The sequence below is a fragment of the Siphateles boraxobius genome, unplaced genomic scaffold (genome assembly GCF_051911475.1).
Source record: "Siphateles boraxobius isolate OS27281-9 unplaced genomic scaffold, OSU_SipBor_1 37, whole genome shotgun sequence".
NCBI lineage: Eukaryota > Metazoa > Chordata > Actinopteri > Cypriniformes > Leuciscidae > Siphateles > Siphateles boraxobius.
In genome coordinates this window covers 4,406,487-4,428,437 of record NW_027508997.1, presented here as the reverse complement: position 1 = coordinate 4,428,437, position 21,951 = coordinate 4,406,487, and the positions used below count along the sequence as shown (strand labels likewise).

Here is a 21,951-nt window from a genome sequence, read left to right as displayed (position 1 = left end):
CAGAAGCTGTTCTCAGATCAGAGGGACTCTAGCATGGGTGCGCGCGCCTCTGTCAGGTGACTAGAATCAGCTGATTCTCTGCAGACGGAACATGGCCGACCTCTCAAAACACTGAACTGATGATGGGACGAATGACAGCGTTAAGCTGCCCTTGACTCACTCTCTCACTGCTGGATTTGTGAGATTTAGAGGTGAAGGAACCTCTACAGAAGATATTTTACCACAGTACATATATAAGGTAAATCAGTACGTCAAATGTAATCAGCAGAGATTCAGACAGTTGCTAGCACAGCCGCTAGCCTTGCATGACAGCACCATGTAGAGCAATCACATATAAATGCATAAAGCAGCAAAATAACAGATAATTAAGAATCAAACGTGCATTCAGGTGTATGTACTTATATTTCTAACCGTTTAAGATTTGAAGAAGGACGAGATTGTCGCTTCTGTACGCTGATTTTTCATTGACACAGTTATAACGTTTTGACTTCTGAAAGATTCCTCAGAATTGTACGTTAATGTGAGAGATAAGTATGTTTTTTACTTTACACTGTAACGTTATATTACTTGTTAGATAAATATAAAAATGTTTAGCTTTAAATAAATAATAATTAATTAATTTCACCCCTTGTGAAAAAGAAGTCCACTTTAGCATAATTAAAAAAAGTACTTATTATGGAAATAATATACTTGAAAAGAATACTTACTTAGGACACCTAATTGCATGCAATTTACAAAAAAAATGTGTTTTATTTTAAATTTACTTTGAGGGACCTTAGAGTGCTTTTTGGCCTGCTGAAGTAATGACTAAGTAGCTACATCTTTATTTGTAGTTTCATAATTATTTCTATTGTATATGAAATATGGTTAAAGTGTACTGCCGAATTTAATGACAAGCATTTATGGTAAACTAATTAATCTTTGATTTAACTTTTGCTAAAACTTTTTGTCATGTATTTTAAATATATTTACAATTACACGTTTAAAATTTAGTACATTTAAAATGTATGTAATGTCAAATAACACTAAAATTAATTATGATAAAGTATTTTATTATAATTGGGTGGTGATGGCGCAATGGATAAGACACATGCCTTTGGTGTAAGAGACCCGGGTTCGAAGCCACTGTGAGACACCAATGTGTCCCTGAGCAAGACACTTAACCCCTAGTTGCTCCAGTGGCGTGCGACCTCTGACATATATAGCAATTGTAAGTTGCTTTGAATAAAAGCGTCAGCTAAATGAATAAATGTAAATGTAAATTTTACACAAGATTTAATGTTAGTTAACAAGTGTAAGTGTATGTTAGTCATCAAAAAGAATTGTACTTCTTTAAAGCACAACAAAACCAATCTTCAAATCTGCAAGTATGTTTTTTTCTAATGATATTCTTTTAAGATTTATAGTCCAACATCATTATGTGCACTTCTTATTCACAAGGGACAGCGATGAGTCCAATATAAGTCATAATGTCCATTACATCAGAGATATATTCAAGTAAAACTTGTGATCTTCTGCAGATTAAACCAGCATGTCTAATTTTATGGAGAATGGCCCCAGTAATCATAATGGGGAGGCTGAGCAGCTGTGGGAGAGACCCTGGACAGTGGAAGAGATGCAGAAATCCAGCACAAACTGGTCACTGGCTGCAGATTCAGGGGTATGGAGTGGAATGCATTCATTTTTCATATTCATATTGTTTGTGCTTGCTGCCATGTTGTACAGATGGTTTAGAGTGAATGTTTGTTTGTATCTCTGCAGTTATTTCTTTTTCTGCAAGACTTCTCTCAAAGGATGCTGTCCAAGACACATGAGATTGAGAAGCAGTTGGACGGTCTTATCCGGGACACTAAAGCCACAGACAGCCGTCTACATACAGTGTTTAATGACTTCCTAATGCTGTCCAACACACAGTTCATTGAAAATGTATGTACATTTTTTCATGATTTTAGCTAAATGAGAATTCATTTTGAATGTGGATGGAAAGCAAGGTAGTTCAAGTTTCACAAACTGAAATTTCACACTTGTCTTGAGAGAATATGTGGGAGTTTGTCAGCTTATGACAGTTATACATTTCTAGTGTTCCTCCCTTGAGACTCAAAATGGCCCAACTGTGAATTCTTTATTCAGCATTTTTCTTAACTCATGTCAGTGAGATTGTGAAATGTGATAAAGAAAAATAAGAGTTTAAGCACACACAAACCCTGTTTATATATATATATATATATATATATATATATATATTTATTTATTTTTTTACTCAGAGGGTGAGATTGTGAAATTTGATAAAGAACAATAAGAGTTTAAGCACACACAAACCCTGGTTTTTTATCTTTTTTTTTTTTACTCAGAGGGTTTATGATGAAGAGGTGGAAGACACTGGACCAAAGCCAGAAACCATGGAGAGACAGCCTGAACAGGTACTGTTTGGGGACATTTTTCTGGTTATTTCTGCTGTGGACCATTGCTATGATTTCATATTATGTATTATTTTGAAAACTTCTCTGACAATGTTTTCAAGTATTCCTACCATTTCATACACATGTAAAGGAGAAGACAAGGGAACAGAAGGAAGCAGAACTTATTCCCAAAGTCCAAGAGGCTGTCAACTATGGCCTGAAAGTCCTGGAATCTGCTTTCGAACAGCTCGACATTAAAGCAGGAAACTCGGACTCCGAGGATGAGGAGGCTCTGGAAAAAGTTGAGCCCATTTTGGAAGCAAAGGTAATTGTTTCCTTAGAGCCATTGAGCACTTACTTGATTAATATTACCACAATTAGTGGTGTTTGGATTAGTGATGTTAATGCGCTAAAAAAAATTCCCAAAGACTCACTTTGAAAGAGCAACTTCAGTCTTCACCAGTCTTAAAGTTGGCATGAAACGGAAGTTGTCTTTTCTTCCCAATTGTGACGTATAGCTGAGTGAAACGGCTTCTCAAATAAGTAAAAATGTAGTGTCGGACTTGAATTTGTCTATCTGGAATTGATTGGATGGTTGTGGTTTGCTATTGTTCTGTGATCTCATGTGAGTGAGTGACTTGTTGTTCCCGCCCATGCGCAAATAAACACACCATCAGAGAAGAGGAGATGTCTCTGCAAGAGGGAGGGGAAGTTCATTTAATTAAACTTTCCAAGGGTACATTAATAAAAAAAAAAATTGTGGTGTGCACTGATAAATAATATATAATAATTAATGCAGTATTCCATACAAAAATGTAATGGTCACTTTTGATTTCATGGTGATTTTAAGGTTTTTAGCCTAAATGTATTTTATTGGTAGGACCTGTATGTGGACAGGCCTTTGCCATACTTGATTGGGTCCCAAGCCTTTATGGATCAGGAGGATGTTGGCCTGGGAGATCTATCCAGTGATGGTGACATTTCCCATTCATAATCTTTAGTAGTTTATTGTTGTTGTTGTATGTTGCCCTTAACTTCTTTTGTTTGCTGTGTTTTTTTTTAGAAATGTCTGTCTGTAGTGACAGAGACAGCATCATTGAGAGTGATATTGAAGAAAGTGATGAGGTGAGAGAGGATAATGCATATAGTTCATATATATTTACATGAATTGCAACATTGGCATTTAATGAATATTGGCTGAGATACATTTTCTTAACATATTTTATTTATTGAAAAAATATTCCATTTTCAAAAACATTAGAACCAAATATTTTGACAACATTACATAAATAAATACATACATATATATTTATATGTAATCCTCGATTTGGATTCTATTCCAAAAGCACTCGGATGAATATTCTGACCAGGATGAGGAAGTCCATGGCAACTTCAAGAAAGTAAGGCTTGCAAATTTTTTTTCTACTATTCTGATGGTTTATTTACAGGTAAGGGATTTACACTATATTAGGATGTAATGCATTAGGTAAAGGATATATGTGAAATATATTTATGCAGATGCTTTCACAGCAGCGGTAATTATTTTTTATAGATATGGAATGCCACATTTAAAACAACACGAGTTATAAAACAAAAACAACCTATTGTCAGATTTACTTTAGCTTTTAAAAGGGGTTTAATCATCCAATTATGCTCTAATAATAATAAAAAAAAAAGATTTCATTTAAACGTGAAAGGTAAATATAAATTAACATCGACCAGGACATTTCTAAATAGCATATTCCTTAAAAGTTTTCTACAACTCAAGATTTAGATTTAAAAATTATATTTGTTTTTTTAATTAAATATGTATGCTTATTATTAATGCTTATATATTTAAATTGTCCCATGGGCTTTTTTTCCATAAAAAGCTTTATTTTACATCCAGCAATCAATCTATAGAATGCTGTAATTCTGTAATTCATCCCATAGAAACCATCCGTTGCTAGTTATGATGATGCTGATGAAGAGAATGAAGATGAAGGTTCTGACATATTTGGAGGGTCTGATAAGGAGGAAGATGAACTCAGAAAGGTTAGCTTTGCATTTTCTGAGCACCTCAGACATGCCAAGCAGATTAGTAAAAATGTGCACACTAAACTAGAACTTCAATTTCCTGTCTTTCAGGACACTGGTCTACCATCCTTTGCTGATGAACTAGCAGCCAGAATCAAGGGAGAGACTCCACATAAGCCAGATGCAGATCGCACATGTATGGTCACATAGAACATATAGATTTGACTGTGTTATTATTTACCACATTTCTATCTTTACATTCAGTTTATTTTTTTTCTCACGTTTATTTGTGTGCATGTACTTGTCTGTTCTCAAGCATTATCATCAGGCCCATCTATCACTCAGAAGAAGAGTAAAACAAAGAAAGAGCCAAAACCTCAGGGTATGAGTGACTTCATAACATGTTTATCAGATCATTCTGCTGTATTTTGCACTCTGTAGACCACCGTTTAAAAGTCTGGGGTCGGTAGCATATTTCCTATGCTTACCAAAGCTGATTTATTTGATTAAAAATACAGTAATGTTCGGAAATATTTTTACAATTTAAAATAGTTTTAAAATGCAATTTTTTTCCCTTGTCATGGCAAAAATGTCATGCATCCTTAATGATTTTAATGACCCCAAACTTTTTTTTTTTTACGGTAGTGTACAATATAAACAGTCATGAATCATCAAATTATATTTGTATTGTTTTATTCAAAACAACTACACAAATTTTTCGAAGTTTCTGGCATAATGTACCATAGTTTCTTTGAAAAATGGTCGAATCCTGTAGGATATATCTAGTAAAATAATGCCATATATTTTATGCATATGTAATTACAGTGGAAGATGATCAAGATGAGATGTTCAAACCACCAAAAATGGAAGATGAGGAATATTCTCCATTCGGTGGGAAGGGTGGTCTCTTTAGTGGAGGCAAAGGCCTGTTTGATGATGACGATGAGGTTGGTTAGATCAATATTAATGTAGTCAACATACAAAATCATACAAATGTAACTAGAAGACATGGTTGCAATCTTTGAAAGTAATTTCATATGCTTTGTTCCTTAGGGAGATCTGTTTTCTGATGCACCCAAAAACGAGCCAGTGGAAAAGGAAAAGACCGTGACCCAGGCAACAGGTGAGACTTACTAATTTAAAGTCAAATGTTGGATAGTCCAACTTGATCTCTCAGACTTATGACCATATAGTATTTTCTTTGTTTGTCTGATGACTTTTAAAGAAACATAATAGCAGTACTGGGATTACATTTTTGAAGTTGGCATGAAATGAAAATTCATTCTGTTTTCTAAATGCATGTTATTGTTTTATTTCTTAAAAAAAACGGATTTGACTTTGTAATTTTTAATTAAAATATCATAACTCAATCTTTCTGTGAAATGCCAGACCTTTCTGGTGACCCATACCAGACACCTATTCTATTTTTGTATAATGATCCATTGTTTCTCCCAACTGAATTCCTGCTTTCACTCCGCAATCTCTTTCTTCTCACAAAAAAATTAATTAAATAATACAAAATGTAAATTGATTTCTATTTATTAATGTATTTTGTAAATAGTCATTTGACAAGCTTTGTGTAAGGATCTTGTTTTTCTATAATGACTGGCTGACTGTGTGTTATCTTTTTCTCACGACCTGTCTTGTGTACCTTCTGAAACCCACTGTGTTGACAACTCATTTACCTAATAGTAATCTTATCTTTTTCATTTGCTTTTACAGAGCCCCTTAAAACTAAGAAAATCCCCACTGGCGCTGTCTCCATCTTTCCTGGTAAGCATTAACTGCATTCAATTTGCATACTCGCAAATTGTTTTGCATAAAAGTTTGCTGTAGCTACTATTGAGAAAGTATTTTCATGCCCCTCTCACCCTCGGAAAACAAACTGTTTGGCTCACCAAATGATTCTATAGAGAGCAAACACAGTCAGAGTCCAGTGAAGCCCAAAGTGCAGGCAGCTCCAAAACGTGCCTCAGTCGGGGGTGGGCTCTTTGATGATGATGATGATAATGGTGGTGATGACGATGATGATGACTTCTTCAGTGGAAAGACACATAACAAATCCACCCCTGGTAAACCTCTCACATTTGCCCTGCAGTATGAAAAATTACTGTTGTTTTGGGGGAATTTAAATGCGTATCTTTGTGATTAGGACTAGAGAAGAAAATGCCAAAGAAAACAGTAGACCTGTTTGGGGAAGCTGATGAGGAGAATGATGACGAAGACAGAGCTATATACTCTGAGAAAGCCAGTGCAGCTCCTCCCCTGCAGGAAAAAAGAGTCGAGGGGGAGGAGGAGACCCGTCCTCCAGAGAAAAAGGTCTGCTTGTCAATCATCATCATTTTATTATGGTTGTTGTTACTGCTTCTATATTGATTGTGCTTGCTTGCAGCGTCCTGCTGGAGCCATTTCAATGTTCGGGCCCGGCACTAAAAATATACTGGAGGGTCTGAAGAAACGCCGGCCTTCCACCAGTGAAGAGTCCACCAAATCTGAAGAGGTAGAAAACTCTTTCTCTCTTAGGGTGTTCACACTTGTAGTGTGGTTCTTTTTGGTCCGGACCAAAAAAGAAATGGATACATTGAGTCCTGGTTGGCTTGGCATTCACACCGTCATTTTTAAATCCAGACCTAAAGATATATATAAAAACTAGGGGTGTAACGATACGATGTATTCGTATTGAACCGTTCGGTATGAGGCTTTCGGTTCGGTAATCAGTACACATTACAAACCGAACGATTCGTTGGACCATTTTTCCTGCCGACCAAAATCCGCGCTGGCTTGACCACCACAACGTTGCGCAACATCAAATGGCAAACCTAATGAAAGCGGAACAAAACTGCGCTACTCATTATTTTGTGCTTCACGGTCCGTTTATCAGTTTGGACCAAGCGGGAGCCGATCTTGATCAAGCGACACTTTGCGCTTCTTCAGCGCAAAGAAATACAGTAAACAAAGCATTTTAATTTGCCACTGAAGTAATAACATTGCTGCGAGATCTAGTGAGAAGCATTCAAATTTCTCCGTTATTAACGGATCAAACTGCGCTGATATGGAAACCAGGAGAAACATTGTTCCATGAATGAACTAGTTATAGGTTTTAAGTCCACAGATCAGCAACATTCACCATGGATTTAATGTAGTAACACTAACATGTAACCATGGAAGTTTGGCAGAAATAGTAAAATGCTTTCAAGTACATCACACATCTTTTTCCAGCACCATATTTAAATGTTATTTTTAATGTGATGACCAAAACATTATTTGTTCATCCTTCAAAGATTACCCCCATTTATAAAACTAAAAGTTTCAAGATGTAGGAAAACTCACACTTATTTAAAAATAATTTTTCTTTTAATAAATAGGAAATTTCTCTGGCATTTATTTCTTTTTGCTGTATCGAAAATGTACCGAACCGTGACACCACTGTATCGTATCGAACCGAACCGTGAATTTTGTGAACCGTTACACCCCTAATAAAAACGTATATTTTGCGATTTGTGTACGTGAACTCACAAAGAGCTGAGAACTCACAAAGAGCTTAGAAAATGTGCAAAGCAGTCAAAACAGCGGCAGGAAGTTGCACTGTTGCACACAAACCAAGATCTGCTGCAAGGAGGCAGCTTTTCCAAACCTGTCACTTGTGAACACTCCCTTACTCTCTAGTTGCAATAGTGTCTGCTGTGTTAAAGTTTTTCATTTTTTTACATTGAACGATTATTGTTTTTGTTTTTTTCAGAGTGGACCTCCACCTGAAGCAGTCAAATCTTCACTTATTCTGGGAGCATCAGAGAAAGCACTTAGCAAGAGTCTGTTCTCAGACGAAGAAGACTCACAAGTACATCACTTTTCTATAGTCATCATACATAGTCATACTAGAGTCATACATATTGTGGGAAGAAGGAGGCGGCAACAGGCGAACGTTCAACGCACAATTTAATAATAAAATAAAAAAATACAGCAGTCGTCCGTGAGGGGCTGCTGTCTTTTACTTTATAGTAAAGTTACTTTATAATATATTTACACATATAATAAAACAAACACAAGTCCAGGCCTGTCCTCTCTCGCTCTTCGCTGTCGTCGCTCCTCCTTTACGGTTCCGCTCCTCCGTGAGAGACACAGGACCGGTGCGTCGCACAGGTATCGCTCAAACCACCGGCCTCAAGCCGTTTTCTCACAGCCCTCGTCCTGCTCGCCACAGTCTATTCGCAGTTTTCTGATGTATTACAATTAGTGCTGGGTCATATTTAATAGTACCTTTTTTTTGCAATGATTTAGCTGGTGATATAAAATTAAGCAACAATGTGAATATTACAGCAATTTTGTATTACTTTATTGCTATATTATAGGATATTAGTAAATCTAAAGGCCCCGATATAGTTCGAAATCAAAGAACGAACTGGTGTGAAATCATTTCGAATTTTTTTTAAAAGTTCTTTCTTTGAAATTTTCCCGTCCTTCGGATGAGACGTTAAACCGAGGTCCTGACTCTCTGTGATTATTAGAAACCCAAGGATATCCTTCGAAAAAAGAGTAGGGGTATAACCCCGGCATCCTGGCCAAATTTACCCAGTGGCCTTTGTCCATCATGGCCTCCTAATCATCCCTATATACTGATTGGCTTCATCACTGTCTCCTCTCCACCAGTAAGCTGGTGTGTGGTGGGCGTTCTGGCGCAATATAGCTGCCGTCGCATCATCCAGGTGGATGCTGCTCATTGGTGGTGGTTGAGGAGATTCCCCACTTCCATGTAAAGCGGTTTGAGTACCCAGAAAAGTGATATATAAATGTAACAAATTATTAATTATTATTATTATTAAGTTTGTTTCTGGAATTTAAGGGCCAGTTTATACCTGTCCCCATGTGTTTTCTGTGATCGGATAGCCATCTGATCGTGAAAAAAAAAACAGGTTTAAATGCCCTCCGAAACACTTTCAAGGCGGATTTAAATCTAACCGCTCAAACCACTCAACCACTGAAACTGAACAAATGTAAATGCATCTGTTTGTTGAAGCGAGATGTGAAAATTTTATTCCCAGAATAGTAATTTTTTTTAAAAAATTAACATGCATCTTATAGATTTCTGGCTCCATATGACAGCACTACTGCAATATATTTCACCGCAGATGAGTAGATGAGTATCTCTTCAGCAAGCCAAAACTGCCACAAATAAAAACTGAAAGTTCACCATCGCATCCTGAAGCTCAACACAAAATCATATTCATTAAAAGTAATGAGACTAAATTATCTTTCTCTCTGCCATCTTTGATTTAGGTTTTTTGATGTTGATTTTTGTTGATGTGAACTGATGTTAATTTAGCATATTACACGAGAATTGAAGATCGGATTTATATTTGTTTTGCGGAGAAACATTTATGTGGCTAATTGTAAATGGAACGATTTAAAAAAATCTGATCGCTTTCCGATTAGTAAAACGCATGAAGTGACCAGGTGTTAACAGGACCTAAAACAGCTTGCCAAAGGTGTCTGGCTGGTAAACACCTATATATGCACATATTTACATATTATTAATCTAAATGCTTTTCTCAAAAGCAAAAAAAATAAAAAAGATCCATTGTCTATTTTCAATTAGCGATGTATGAAGCACTGCTCACACAGAAGTCACTTTTAAAGCAAGCAGCTTTCTGTTGGTCCAGCGCGGTCGCATGTCCAACTTGTACCCCATGCGAATTGATTAAATGATTGGATTTTCGCCGAACAACGGTAAATGTGATAAGTTCAAATCAGTGTTGATTTAAGTGAATCAATGTGTTTAATAAAAATGATTAATAAAATTGATGACGGATGTTTTAGGGTACTAATGTTAGATAAACATCAAGATTTATACCTTTTAAAAATATTTGTTTTTGTTTTATCACCCAACCTTGATTATAAACTGACTCCAGATACTTGTCACTGATGTATTTGCTGATCTGTTTTTTTTTAAGATATTCCCAAGTGAGACTACAAGTAAATCAAAGCCTACCACTCAGAACAAGCCCAGTAATGCTGCGCTCTCATTATTTGATGATGAAGAAGAGGAGGTGATGTTAAGCAAGTTTAGTTTAAAGTGATAGATTGTGGGGAAATCTCAATATATTCGACTGGTTTTCAACAAGTATGTTTTGATCTTTTAGGACCTTTTTTCATCGACACCAAAGTCCAAGTCAGTTCAGGTCAAAAAAACATCTCTACCAACCAAGAAACCTCTATCCAGTTCACTCTTCAGCGATGATGAGGTATTTTTGAGTTTTAGCACCAGTAAAACAATTACAAAAGAGTCAGTAGAATTGTAAAATACAGTAAATGTTGAAAACGCCATCAGAAAGAAATTATACAAAGTTGTCATTTTTATTTGTTCATTCTGTTTTATCTTGTCAGTTTTTCTTATGATGCATGTGGATATCACGACATAGCACAATATTTGCTTTAGTTTTTTTTTTTACATTTGCAAGGCAAAATATTTGCAATATTTTTCTATATCAGGATCATTGGATGAGCTCTAAGCCCAACAAAGAAAGCCCAGAAGTGAAGCCCAGCGGAATGAAGTCAAGCGTTAGCGCCCCCTCCAGGCTACCCAGTGTCAAAGCACCACAAAAAGATGGCCTATTTGGTGGTGATGATGATGATCTGTTTTCAGCCACTAATGAGTCGAGGTTTGTGGAGCAGTGAACATACTAAAGCAGTAAGAGAAACACTAAATCATTATGCTTTAAAGTTTATTTTTTGTCCTCGCAGTATCAAATCATCTCAGAGAATCTCTCTCCTGTTCGAGGATGAAGATGATGATGAGGACAAAGAACCTCTTTTTGGCTTCAAAACACCTGCAAATAAAACTCCTTCTCAACCGAAGGTAAGTTGGCTTAAGTGTCCAAATACTTTTGGAGCTGCCGTTTATGCTTTTTTTGGGAAAGAAGTCTCTTATACTCACCAAGGTTGCATTTATTCGATCAAAAATCTCATAAAAACAGTAATATTGTGAAATATTTTTTACAGTTTAAAATAACTGTTTTATATTTAAATATTTTAAATATAAAAATGTTAATGTTTAATATTTAAAATATTAATATATATATGAAACATTAAATATTATTATCAATATTGAAAACAGTTGTGCTGCTTAAATAGGCTATTATCTAGAATTCAGAAACCCTTGTTTTTAGCGACACTGGTGGCCGTTAAGTGAACTGCAGCCCGCAACTTGTTGCTTGTCCTCGCACTCGTGCACACGTAACATACAAGAGACTGTAATTCAAGGCCCCCGATATACTCACAGTGAGATTCTTTTTCGTCCTTTGCTTACAAGTAAAAAGAAGTTGGAAACCTTTGCAACAATATTCTGTTAACGGACATCCCGACGCTGCTGAGAGCGACATTATATGAATATGTTAATACAAGCTACAAGCTTTCCTCTCAATAACAAAAGCAGTTAAGAAAGCATCTGATCATAATGATGTGGATATATATTTGCACCAGCTTTACAATTCACCGGCATCATGTCGACAGATGAGGTAATTAAAATGACACTGTTATGATGTTTGATTATAAAGTATATTTGAGACTGGCTCTGTGACACCTTATTCTGCTCTAAACAATGGGCGCCGCCATGACGACGACTTACTCCGGTTGCCTACTTCCGGTTCGTACTGTATTAGCAGTGAGAGAATGAGTTCAGGCTCTACATGTGCTGTTGTTGGTTGTTTTAACAATTCAAAGAAGATAAAAAACTTTTTAGAAACTGGGTGCTTTGAGCATAAGATAAAAAGGAGAGAATGCCAATGTCCGGTTCGTATCAGCTACATTCAATACCAGAGAGTAGACGTTTTTGGTTAGCTGCGCTAAAACTGAAGCATCCAACGAAAAAGGTGTAATACGTTACCAGTAGGGATGGGCATTTCAAGCAAAAATAATATTCGAAGATCGCTGGGTATTATGCAATTAATATTCGAGAATCGCACCCCTCCACCACATCACGCACACATGCATGTAAAGGCTATAGGCTACACACCAGAGCACGTGAGCAAAGCGGAGCAGTGTGACGCTTAAAATATAAGTTAAACAAAAAAAAACTAAACATACGTTTTATATTTAAGTTTCACAATATAATGTTTTTTTAAAATGTATTTAATCTATGTTGATTATATGAAAAGGGAACCGCATAAGATGAGTCAGATATGATCATAAGATGCCCAATATATCGGAAAACATTTTGAATGGCTCAGACATGATTTTGACCACTTATCAAGTTTTGTTTTGTAGAAAGCCTTTCTTTAAAGTGAATTTCGTTTATTATAAATTGTATCTTCATTTTTATCAATGTTTTATCAACAAATTGCCTGGAATAATAAATAAGAAGCACAAATAGTAGATATACAGGACACGGAGGCGTGGGCGCGTGAACTGGAGCGCGTCTTATTAATCAACGAAACTCAGCGTATAAGTTACTTGCCTCACATACATAAGTATATCTATAGAAAGCTTTAAATGTGTACTTTTAAACAAAATAATTAAAAACGAGCAGAAATGGGCTACTCTGCTTAATTCGTATGAAGTGTGCATTTCTCTCTATAGGTGCGTTCACTACTGCGAAGATGGCGAGTCATTATCATCAAATTTATCTTTGCAGTCGACACTTACAGAAAACACTAGTTATTAATAAACAATTCAAATGTTTAATGCATAATCATTACTTTTGCCGGGTTTTTTTGTGGCAAGCTTATGCGTGCGTTGAGATGCTGAATAGGCAATATATTACGAAAACGCTCATTATGGTTTAGCATTCTCTCCCATATAGTATACATAACTTCCAACCCAACTTCATCACGGGCAGGGCCAGCCCTACTTATTTCACATATTTTCTAACCAGCACATCACTGCGGCGTTCTGAGCAAGCGGCGCTAAATCTTCATAAAGCTTCGAACCGGAAAAGGACAACCGGCTTCCGGTTCAAACCCGCTATGAATCATGGGTAAATTCGCCAACCAGGAAAAAGGTGGATAGTTTGAATAAATCTCCTTTCTTTGCTTGACACATTGACATTACAGTACAGAATGGCTGAACATTGTATAAGCTTTAATTTTATGTGTCAGTGCCATTGAACGGAAGAGAGTTTTTCGGAAGTTCGTGTAAATCCTATTGATTTTCCCTGCGAAACCGGCCCGAATCCTTCACATTAAAATTCGTTTACAGGCTTTCATAGAAAACCAAGGTCATCGGGGAAGGTCTCGTTTTTTAAGTTTCATTACAAGCTTGTACACACATTGGCAATAAAAAAGCAAATAATAAATGAAAATTCTTACATGCAGCGCCTTTAATACTTTTGTGGAAACCATGGTGCATTTGTTGTCAAGATTTTGATGAATAGAAGTTTCAAGAGAACAGCATTTATTTGAAATAAAAATCTTTTATAACATTATAAATGTCTTTCACTCAGTTTAATGCATCCTTGCTGAATAAAAGGATTGATTCCCTTTAAAATAAAAGATTTTATTTGCCTTGTCATTAGTTAGTTGCTGAGAATTGCTCTGTGTTCCAGACTTCTGGTGTTCCCTCTCTGTTTGAATCTACGGAGGAGGAAATTGTGCCCAATGTAGCTAAAGACAAGATAGCAGAGAAGTCGTCTGTGGAGAAGAAGCCTGTGGAATCTATTCTGTCCTCTGACGACAGCACTGAGATTAAGAAGAAGCCGGTTGGAGCAGTAAGCCTTTTTGGTGGGATCGATGTATTAGGAGACAAGCAAGATGCAAGTAAAGTGAGTAAAATGTTTTATTATTTATGTAAATATATTATATACAATTAACAAAATAAAGATAAATAGCATAAAATAATAATTAATATATTTACACCTATTATGCTCACAAAAAAGGGTCACAGAACTGAAGATTGTCTCTTCCACAGAAACAGACTAAGAATCAAGAGGATATTGCTGATGGTGACGAGCTGCAAAAGGAGGGTCCACCACCCATGGAGAGTAAGGGGACCAAGGCCAAGAAAACAGCACTGAGTCTTTTTGATGATGACGATGATGATGATGAAGATATGAACACAGATGAAATAGTTCCTGCCCCTAAAACATATAAATCAACAGAAAAGAATGCACTAAAGGTTAGCTGTTTTAGATTCAGCGCTGTGAGGTGTGAATTTGAATGGAACTTAAAGTAGGTTATTTAATGTTATTTAATTGATTTCGCTTGTGATCTCAGGATCATGGGCCCCACATGAAGAGCACAGGTGTGTTCCAAGATGAGGAACTCCTTTTCAGTCACACGCAACAGAGAGACAACGATCCTGATGTAGATCTCTTTGCCACATCTCCTAAACCAGCTGTAAGCTTTTAGACTTCCCATAGACTTTGCCACTTTATGGTGAGACGGTGGTTTCTTAGTGATGGAGGCATTTTCATTTCACAGGTGTCATCTCAGCGCTCTGTGAAACCTGTTGACCCCATAATGTTTGGCGATGAGGATGAGGATGACCTCTTCGGTACAGCAAAGCCTAAAGCTCCACCGGTACTGTTTTTCCCTAACTTGTACATTAAACCCTCTGGTGCTCATAGTGTGGCAGTCAAAATTGTTAATTTTTTTATTTTAATTTTTATGTACTAAATTTTATTTTGACAATGTTTTTATTTAATAATTTGTATTTTTAGGGAATTTTATGGTACTAAATTATATTTATGCAGTAGTTGTAATCCATTTAGTACCTGTTAACCATTTTGAGCATAGACCTGAAACTTAATCTGTCATGAACGCTTAATCTGTCCATGAAGCATCTTCATTTAAATTTTTTTTTAAATGAAGATACTTGTCAGATTATTGCTGAACTTAAAAAAGTTATAGAAGTTTAAGTTTATTATTGTTATTGAAAAATGCATAAAAATACTATTTTACATTTTTACATGAAATATATACTGTATGTTCTAAAACATGTTTTACTTTAAAAATGCGAGAAAACAAGTTGTGTTAAAATTTGAGGTTGATATTACAAAAAATGAGCATTCAAAAAGATTTTTTTGGGCGCAGTATACCAAACTTGTGTGACTATATTTTTCGGGGGCATTTAAGCTTTTCGAATCATGCCCATGATTCTTTTGTGTGTTTTTTGTTTCGTACCATTCCGATGAAGGAAAGAAAAGAAAAAACATAAAAAGTTTTTCTTTTTTGTATGTAAATGGTAATACTTCATAAATGATTCTACAATATAATCCACATACAGAAAGTACCAGAGAAGCCCAGCAAGCCTAAAACGAACGAAACGGACAAATCAACACTGACATCAAGCAAGGTATGCAGAGAAATAAATCTGCTGTGATGTTTTTTAATTCATCTTTATTCAGCAACAGAACATTTATGCGAAAAACATTATGTTTATATGTAGCGAATAGAAATGTAATATATTATATGTATACATATATATTAAATAAATGTTTTTTAATTTATCTTTATTCAGCAACAGAACATTTATGCGAAAACCATTATGTTTATATGTAGCGAATAGAAATGTAATATATTATATATATATATATATATATATATATATATATATATATATATATAAAATAAATGTTTTTTATTTTATTTTGAGTCATTTATCTTTTTTTATTCATGATTTATATATAATTATATTTAGAATTAATTGCGTCTTGAGTAATAGAATACTTTTTTATTTTATTTTATATATTTACCACATATAAAACATATTTTGGGAGACCCCCAGAACCTATAAGTGTTTTTGGTTTTTAATGGTTGACATAAATGTAATTGATATTATTTAATTGCACAGGTCCCTACAAGCCCTCTAAAATCTAAAAAAACTTCCTCAAGGATTGGAGAACTTCAAGTAACGTTTTTGAAAATAAAATCTCTATACTTTTTTATGCTCCATTTCTCTCATTGTTAAAACAGTGTTTTCTGTATTTCTATATTCTGTGTTTTTTTACTTGATATCCTAGCATGATCTTGCTTTTCATTGGGCTGTTTCACGACTCACCTATGCCTTTATCTGTTTAAAATTTCTGCACACCATATATTTTTGCCTGTTAACATTTTCACTCATTCAGGTATACCAGAACATTTGCAGCTTTGCCATAACATTGTTTCGCTCTATGCCGATGCTGTACATCATTACTGCACCAATAGGAAAACTAGATGCTGCACTTTGTCAATCTGTTGTTTACAGTACTGTATTTGCAAGGCAGCACTAAATTGATACTTTCCTTGTTACCAACATTGATGACATCGTCCTAATATTTGCATTGTATTTAATTGTATTTCTTTCTTGCAACAATTTAACAATTTAAAGCCATGTTGGCTTATTTACACAGACCTAAAATGTGGATTTTTTAACACTATTCTGTTGCTGCCTTGCAAGCACTTCTATGTGCTTCAGGAAATGCAAATCTAGTGTACATCTAAAATAATACAGACCAGTTCCTCTCTGATCTTGGCATATGAGTAAAGGGCATTTTTTGTATTCATTAGTTTGGTTACAGATTTGAAAAAACATGTCTTGTTTCTTTCAGGCTAGCTTAGCTGTCAACCCTGCCAGCCTTTTGCCAGGCGCAGTGCCTCGGATTCCAGGAGCTGTCAGCGTAATCCCTGGCCTGGCACCCGCCTCCCTCCCTGCAGCTGCCAGGCCGCTGCCAGCTACCGATACTATCTTTGATCATCAGACCTCCAGTGAGGGAGGTGTGAGCTTTGACTCGCCTGCTCAGGTCAGCACGCTGCAGAATGCTAACAAGGTGGGTAAGACTGCAGTATGTATGTTTTACACTTTGATAGGTGGCATGAAAAATTGGTTGTGTGTGTAGGGTTGCACAGTTGGCTCGATATCACAATTTTGCCATTGGTACGGTACCAGAATGTAATACTAACTAAATTGATACAATAGGGGACAAATAATGATATATCTGTAGTTTTCACAGGCCACATTCCCACTGTTTTTGCCAATTTAATGACTAAAAATAATATAAAATGATTATGGTTTTATTGTGATTTATTTTAAAAAATAAAAATATTAAACTAAATAATAAATATATTATAATAACAATATTGTACAGTCAACATTTTTTCTTTTCAAATGATTTTGGATCATTTATTTATTAATTTATAATTAAATTATTTTACTGTAAAATTACAATGCTAATATTTATGTTAATTTTACAAAAGGTAACCCATTGAGCATTGGATTTTGAAGGGTTGCTGGAAAATAGAAATATGCGCTGCCGGTTTCAGAGTGAAGCTCGGTACTGTGTGTTCATTTACACTCATGCAGCTCATGATATTAGGTGTGTAAATTCCGCAATTCACTCTGAAACGGATTGCATATGAAATGAATTAAATCGCAGCCTGTGCTATTTGACAATTGCTCTAAGCCATATCGCGATAACGATTTTATTTCAATTTTGTGCAGCCCTAGTTGTGTGCCATTGTGATGAAAACTGCTGTTTTTGGTAGAGTGCCCATTCAGTGGCTTTTTTTCTTTCGCAGGGTCGGACTAAAGGGGCAGTGCGACGGCGGCCGCAAACAAGGGCAGCAAGACATCTTTCAGCACAGCACTCTGAGGAAGCTGTTGGGGAGAGCACCTCTTCACAAGCTAATGAACCAGTTATGGCTGCTTCACTCCCTACCTTTAACCCCGTTTCGGTGCGACCCACAGCGCTCACTTTACCCGTCAGCATCCCCGCTGCAGCCAAGAGCCCAGATGAAGCAGTCAGGCCAAAGAGATTTCTTGATTCTGCAGACGATCTGTTTGAATCCGATGATCTCTTTGCCACAAAGCCTGTTCCCTCCTCTAAACACAAAGAAAAGACCCCTGAGGAGGGCCAAAAGAAAGCCACTAAGACGGAGGCCGTCATAACCTCAAAGAAAGACCAGGCCTTGTCTATTTTTGACAGCCATGAGGATGATCTTTTTGCCACAGTGAAATCGAAGCCTGTCCAGAAAGCCAAGCACATGTCCTTCCTAGATGATGATGATGATATTTTTGGAGCTGGAAAGGTTAAAATTACAGATAGTAAAAACTCCAAAACAGAGGCCAGCCCTGCAAAACCAGACATTTTGCAGGTAAATATCACACAGTCTTTCATTTAGTTTGGTATTATAAATCAATTGTGGTAGTTGGGAGTGGTATGACTGATTTTTGCTTCTCTATTGACCTTAAATGTTTACAGGATGAAGTGAAAGAACCCCTCAAGGGCCAGAAGAAGCCTAAGGAAGTGTCTTTGGATGCAAGTTTGTTTGATGAAAATGTTGATATTTTTGCTGACTTGACTGGTGCCACAAAGCCAAAGGAGAAGAAAGCAAAGAAGAAAGTGGAGGCAAAATCTATATTCGATGATGACATGGGTTAGTTATCTCTTCACTGTGATTCTTACCAGAGGCCTCATGTATAAATCTTTGCATAGATTTTATCCTAAAAGTTTTCAGATATGTCAAACCATACATCCCAGCCAGTGTTTGAACCATACAGTGTCCTTTGGGGGAGCCCACTTTTTTATTTTTGGGGGGTGGGGGGGCTTGGGTGGGGGTTGTGTTCGTCCGAGGACTGAAGCGGCTTTTAGACAGAACGCAGAATGCGCGGCTCTGCACTATGAAACCCAGTCATTTCAAGGACTTCCAAATTACATAACAGCTACAAGTGTATGCACTATGCAAACACTATATACAGGATTCATCCTATTATATTTTATCGACACAAATTGATGTCAAACAGCAAACAGCCATCCACAAATAGTCTATAAATAGGCTGTCTTTGAGTTCACTTGAACAAGGGTTAAATTACTCATCAGGCCACAGAAGAATACCATAATTCCTCCGTTCAATTAGGCTTAAGACATCGAGAGTCACGCAGACCTATAACAACCCAGCCACAACACATAATTGGGAATAACATGCCTTACCTTAACACAGAATGGATTTCAAGGACTTTGCGCACAGATCAATGGCCTCCAACGTTTATATTTATTCCACGAATCTTTGAGTTAACGTACTAAACATGATTGGAATTTGCACCGCAGCGCCACCACACCTTAATGCTCATGACAACAATAGCATGTATAGTTATCTTTATTGAAGTGAATTAGGTTTAAATCGCCGTCATGCATGAATTAATGATATTTTTGCTATTTTACACATAATACTCCAAGATGAGCACATTACACAAAACTGAAAAAAACTCCCACCCACAAAATTTCACGAATCACGTTTTCAGGGGAGCCCATGTCTTATTAAAGGTGCTCTAAGCGATGTCGGGTGACATCACTTCTTGTTGACGTTTAAAGTATTGTCAAACAAAACGGAGGCTAGCTAGACCCTCCCTCCTCCTCATCCGCGCACTAACCCCCAAACCGCACCCCCAAACCCTTCTTATCGGTTTTTGTATGCAACAGTTTATTACGTTTCGTGGTGCGGGTAAGCCCAGTTTTTTTTGTTGCCGTTTGTGGAGCCTGGGGTGTCTGCAGAGACCGTGTTTTTTTACAGTGTGTTCAGGGGACAGGCAGCTAGCGGATAGTGAGGAGATGTTTATTGCATGTGACAAAAAATGTTTTGGCCTAAAAAAACGCGTGACATCGCTTTGAGCACCTTTAAGGGGAGCCGAGCTCCCCCTAGCTCCCCCGTAGTTTGCACCCTGATCGGAGCATTTCTCCCACCCAAAATATTCATACATGGAGCTTACAATGGCAAATTTTACTATGCATAACCTTATCTGCATATCATTTCCATATACATATTCCCATCCATTTGATAGTACTGTGTTTAACTGTACAAGACTCTAGGAAAATATGAGATTGCATGAGATGATGGACTGTTAATATTCTTTGTTGTCATATTACATTGCAAAAATGTATATAGTATCCTTGTCTTGTTTTAGTATAAAAATATTTAAATATCCATAAAACAAAAGACAAAATTGTCAACTTTTCAGAGAAACTGCAAAATCATTTCTCATTTATTCCAGTTTGCAAAATATTTTTATTTGTTTTAAACCAAATGTATGCAGTTTTGCCTATAGAGTAATAATATTTTCGGATGTTAATTTTTATTGGAAACCGAACAGATACTTGTGCAGTGCAAATGCAATTGGGCATTTTCCACTAACATTCAAAAACATTTAATGTGCAAATCTTACCATTTCCCACAAATTCTATCCATGAAATATAATTGTATTTTTCATAATGTTGGGAAGACCACGGTAAGGGTTACTCTCTGTCTGTAATTTGAGTTATTTTACAGGAGTTAAACAGAGTTCTATATTTATGGGAGTTTAAAAAATTCTGTTTATTTCATTCACATCAGTGGAGTGAGTGGATGGTGTGCACATATTTACGCCAATATTATTTCTCATGATATATGTGTGGAAAATTGTATACACACAATTTTCCATGCCCATACACTGGCATTCAAAAGTTTGGAATAAATAAGACTTTTTAATGTTGTTTTTGATAGAAGTCTCTTATGTTCACCAAGGTTGCATTTATTTGATGAAAAATAAAGTACAAATATTAATATTGTGAAATAGTATTACTTCTTTCACAAACTTTTGACCGCCAGTGAATCATGATTTCATATATCAGACCCAATGTCATTTTAATTTAAGGTAAAAATGCTCAACTTTAAATAATAAAGACACTCTTAAAAATGTTTACTGGTATCTGCTTCCTGCTCTCATCTCACAGATGATATCTTCTCGACTGGGACGACGAAACCAACGGTAAAGCCGTCCTCCAAGTCTAAGAAGAGTCAGCCCGCCCAGGATCCCGTCTCAACTGTGGAAACAGGCCAGAATATATTCGACGATCCCCTGAATGCGTTTGGGGGAAACTGAGTCTCCTTCATAACAGCTGTTTGTTTAACTCTGTAGCGAAGTTTATGGCCTAAATGAAGGTAGATGTAATCTAACACTGTTGTTAATAATGTAAACTCTAATTGGTAACTTTTACAACAACAAAAAATATATATATGTATACAGAAAAAAGAAGATTCTAAGTGTTTTTACCTCTAATGCCAACTGTGAAGTCATCTGATTGGTAAATTATGTAGCGGTCATCAAATGGCATTGACATCTGCAACGGTTAACGTGTCTTTTATTAGCACTTTAAACATGAGAATTGTCTGGTTAGGTGTAAAAGACATTCCTCTGATATTGTCAACTGTATGGTTAAATTTTCAAATGTGGTGCCATAACTCCAAGCCTTTGCGCCAACATAAGTGCTTTTGTTGTATATGTTTTTATAACTTGAGCTAAAGTTTTCTTGTGTTGCATGTGAAATGATTTTTGGAAACTAAAGAAAATATATTTTATGAAACGTACACTTGAGTGTGAGTGCTGGAATTCAAACGCATTTGTAGAGGACCAAACATTTTTCTTAATTTAAAATCTTTAAAGATTCCAATGTTATACATTGAAAATGGAACCAGATACAGTCACAAAGTGTTGTTTGACGCTGCCAAGGGTGACCGGGGTAACATCCGGGAGATGGAAAGGGGAGTCGCGAGCATGGTCCCGCCCATTCTGCGCTACCATTGGACGAATGACT

At 36.3% G+C, this 21,951-nt stretch overlaps 1 protein-coding gene across 5 annotated transcripts; it reads left to right on the top strand.

Annotated features, from left to right (window-relative positions):
• Positions 1–54: 54 nt before the first annotated feature.
• washc2c (WASH complex subunit 2C) lies at positions 55–21,724 on the top strand. 5 transcript variants are annotated; one of them, XM_077197133.1, is made up of 32 exons: positions 55–238; positions 1,521–1,660; positions 1,762–1,926; positions 2,352–2,420; positions 2,551–2,724; positions 3,280–3,373; positions 3,463–3,524; positions 3,746–3,799; positions 4,332–4,433; positions 4,527–4,611; positions 4,732–4,797; positions 5,241–5,362; positions 5,469–5,538; positions 6,138–6,188; positions 6,329–6,487; positions 6,568–6,734; positions 6,808–6,915; positions 8,155–8,253; positions 10,364–10,459; positions 10,553–10,654; positions 10,902–11,071; positions 11,154–11,268; positions 13,951–14,166; positions 14,313–14,519; positions 14,618–14,740; positions 14,825–14,923; positions 15,630–15,698; positions 16,197–16,253; positions 16,936–17,154; positions 17,903–18,478; positions 18,586–18,760; positions 21,091–21,724. In XM_077197133.1, the coding sequence occupies exons 2-32, from the start codon at positions 1,532–1,534 to the stop codon at positions 21,237–21,239; spliced, it is 4,149 nt and encodes a 1,382-aa protein (XP_077053248.1). In that variant the 5' UTR covers positions 55–238; positions 1,521–1,531; the 3' UTR covers positions 21,240–21,724. The 5 variants fall into 5 exon arrangements, with proteins under 5 accessions (XP_077053248.1, XP_077053250.1, XP_077053249.1 ...); XM_077197134.1 differs by having other exon boundaries at positions 59–191; XM_077197135.1 differs by lacking the exon at positions 16,197–16,253.
• The last annotated feature ends 227 nt before the right edge of the window (positions 21,725–21,951 follow it).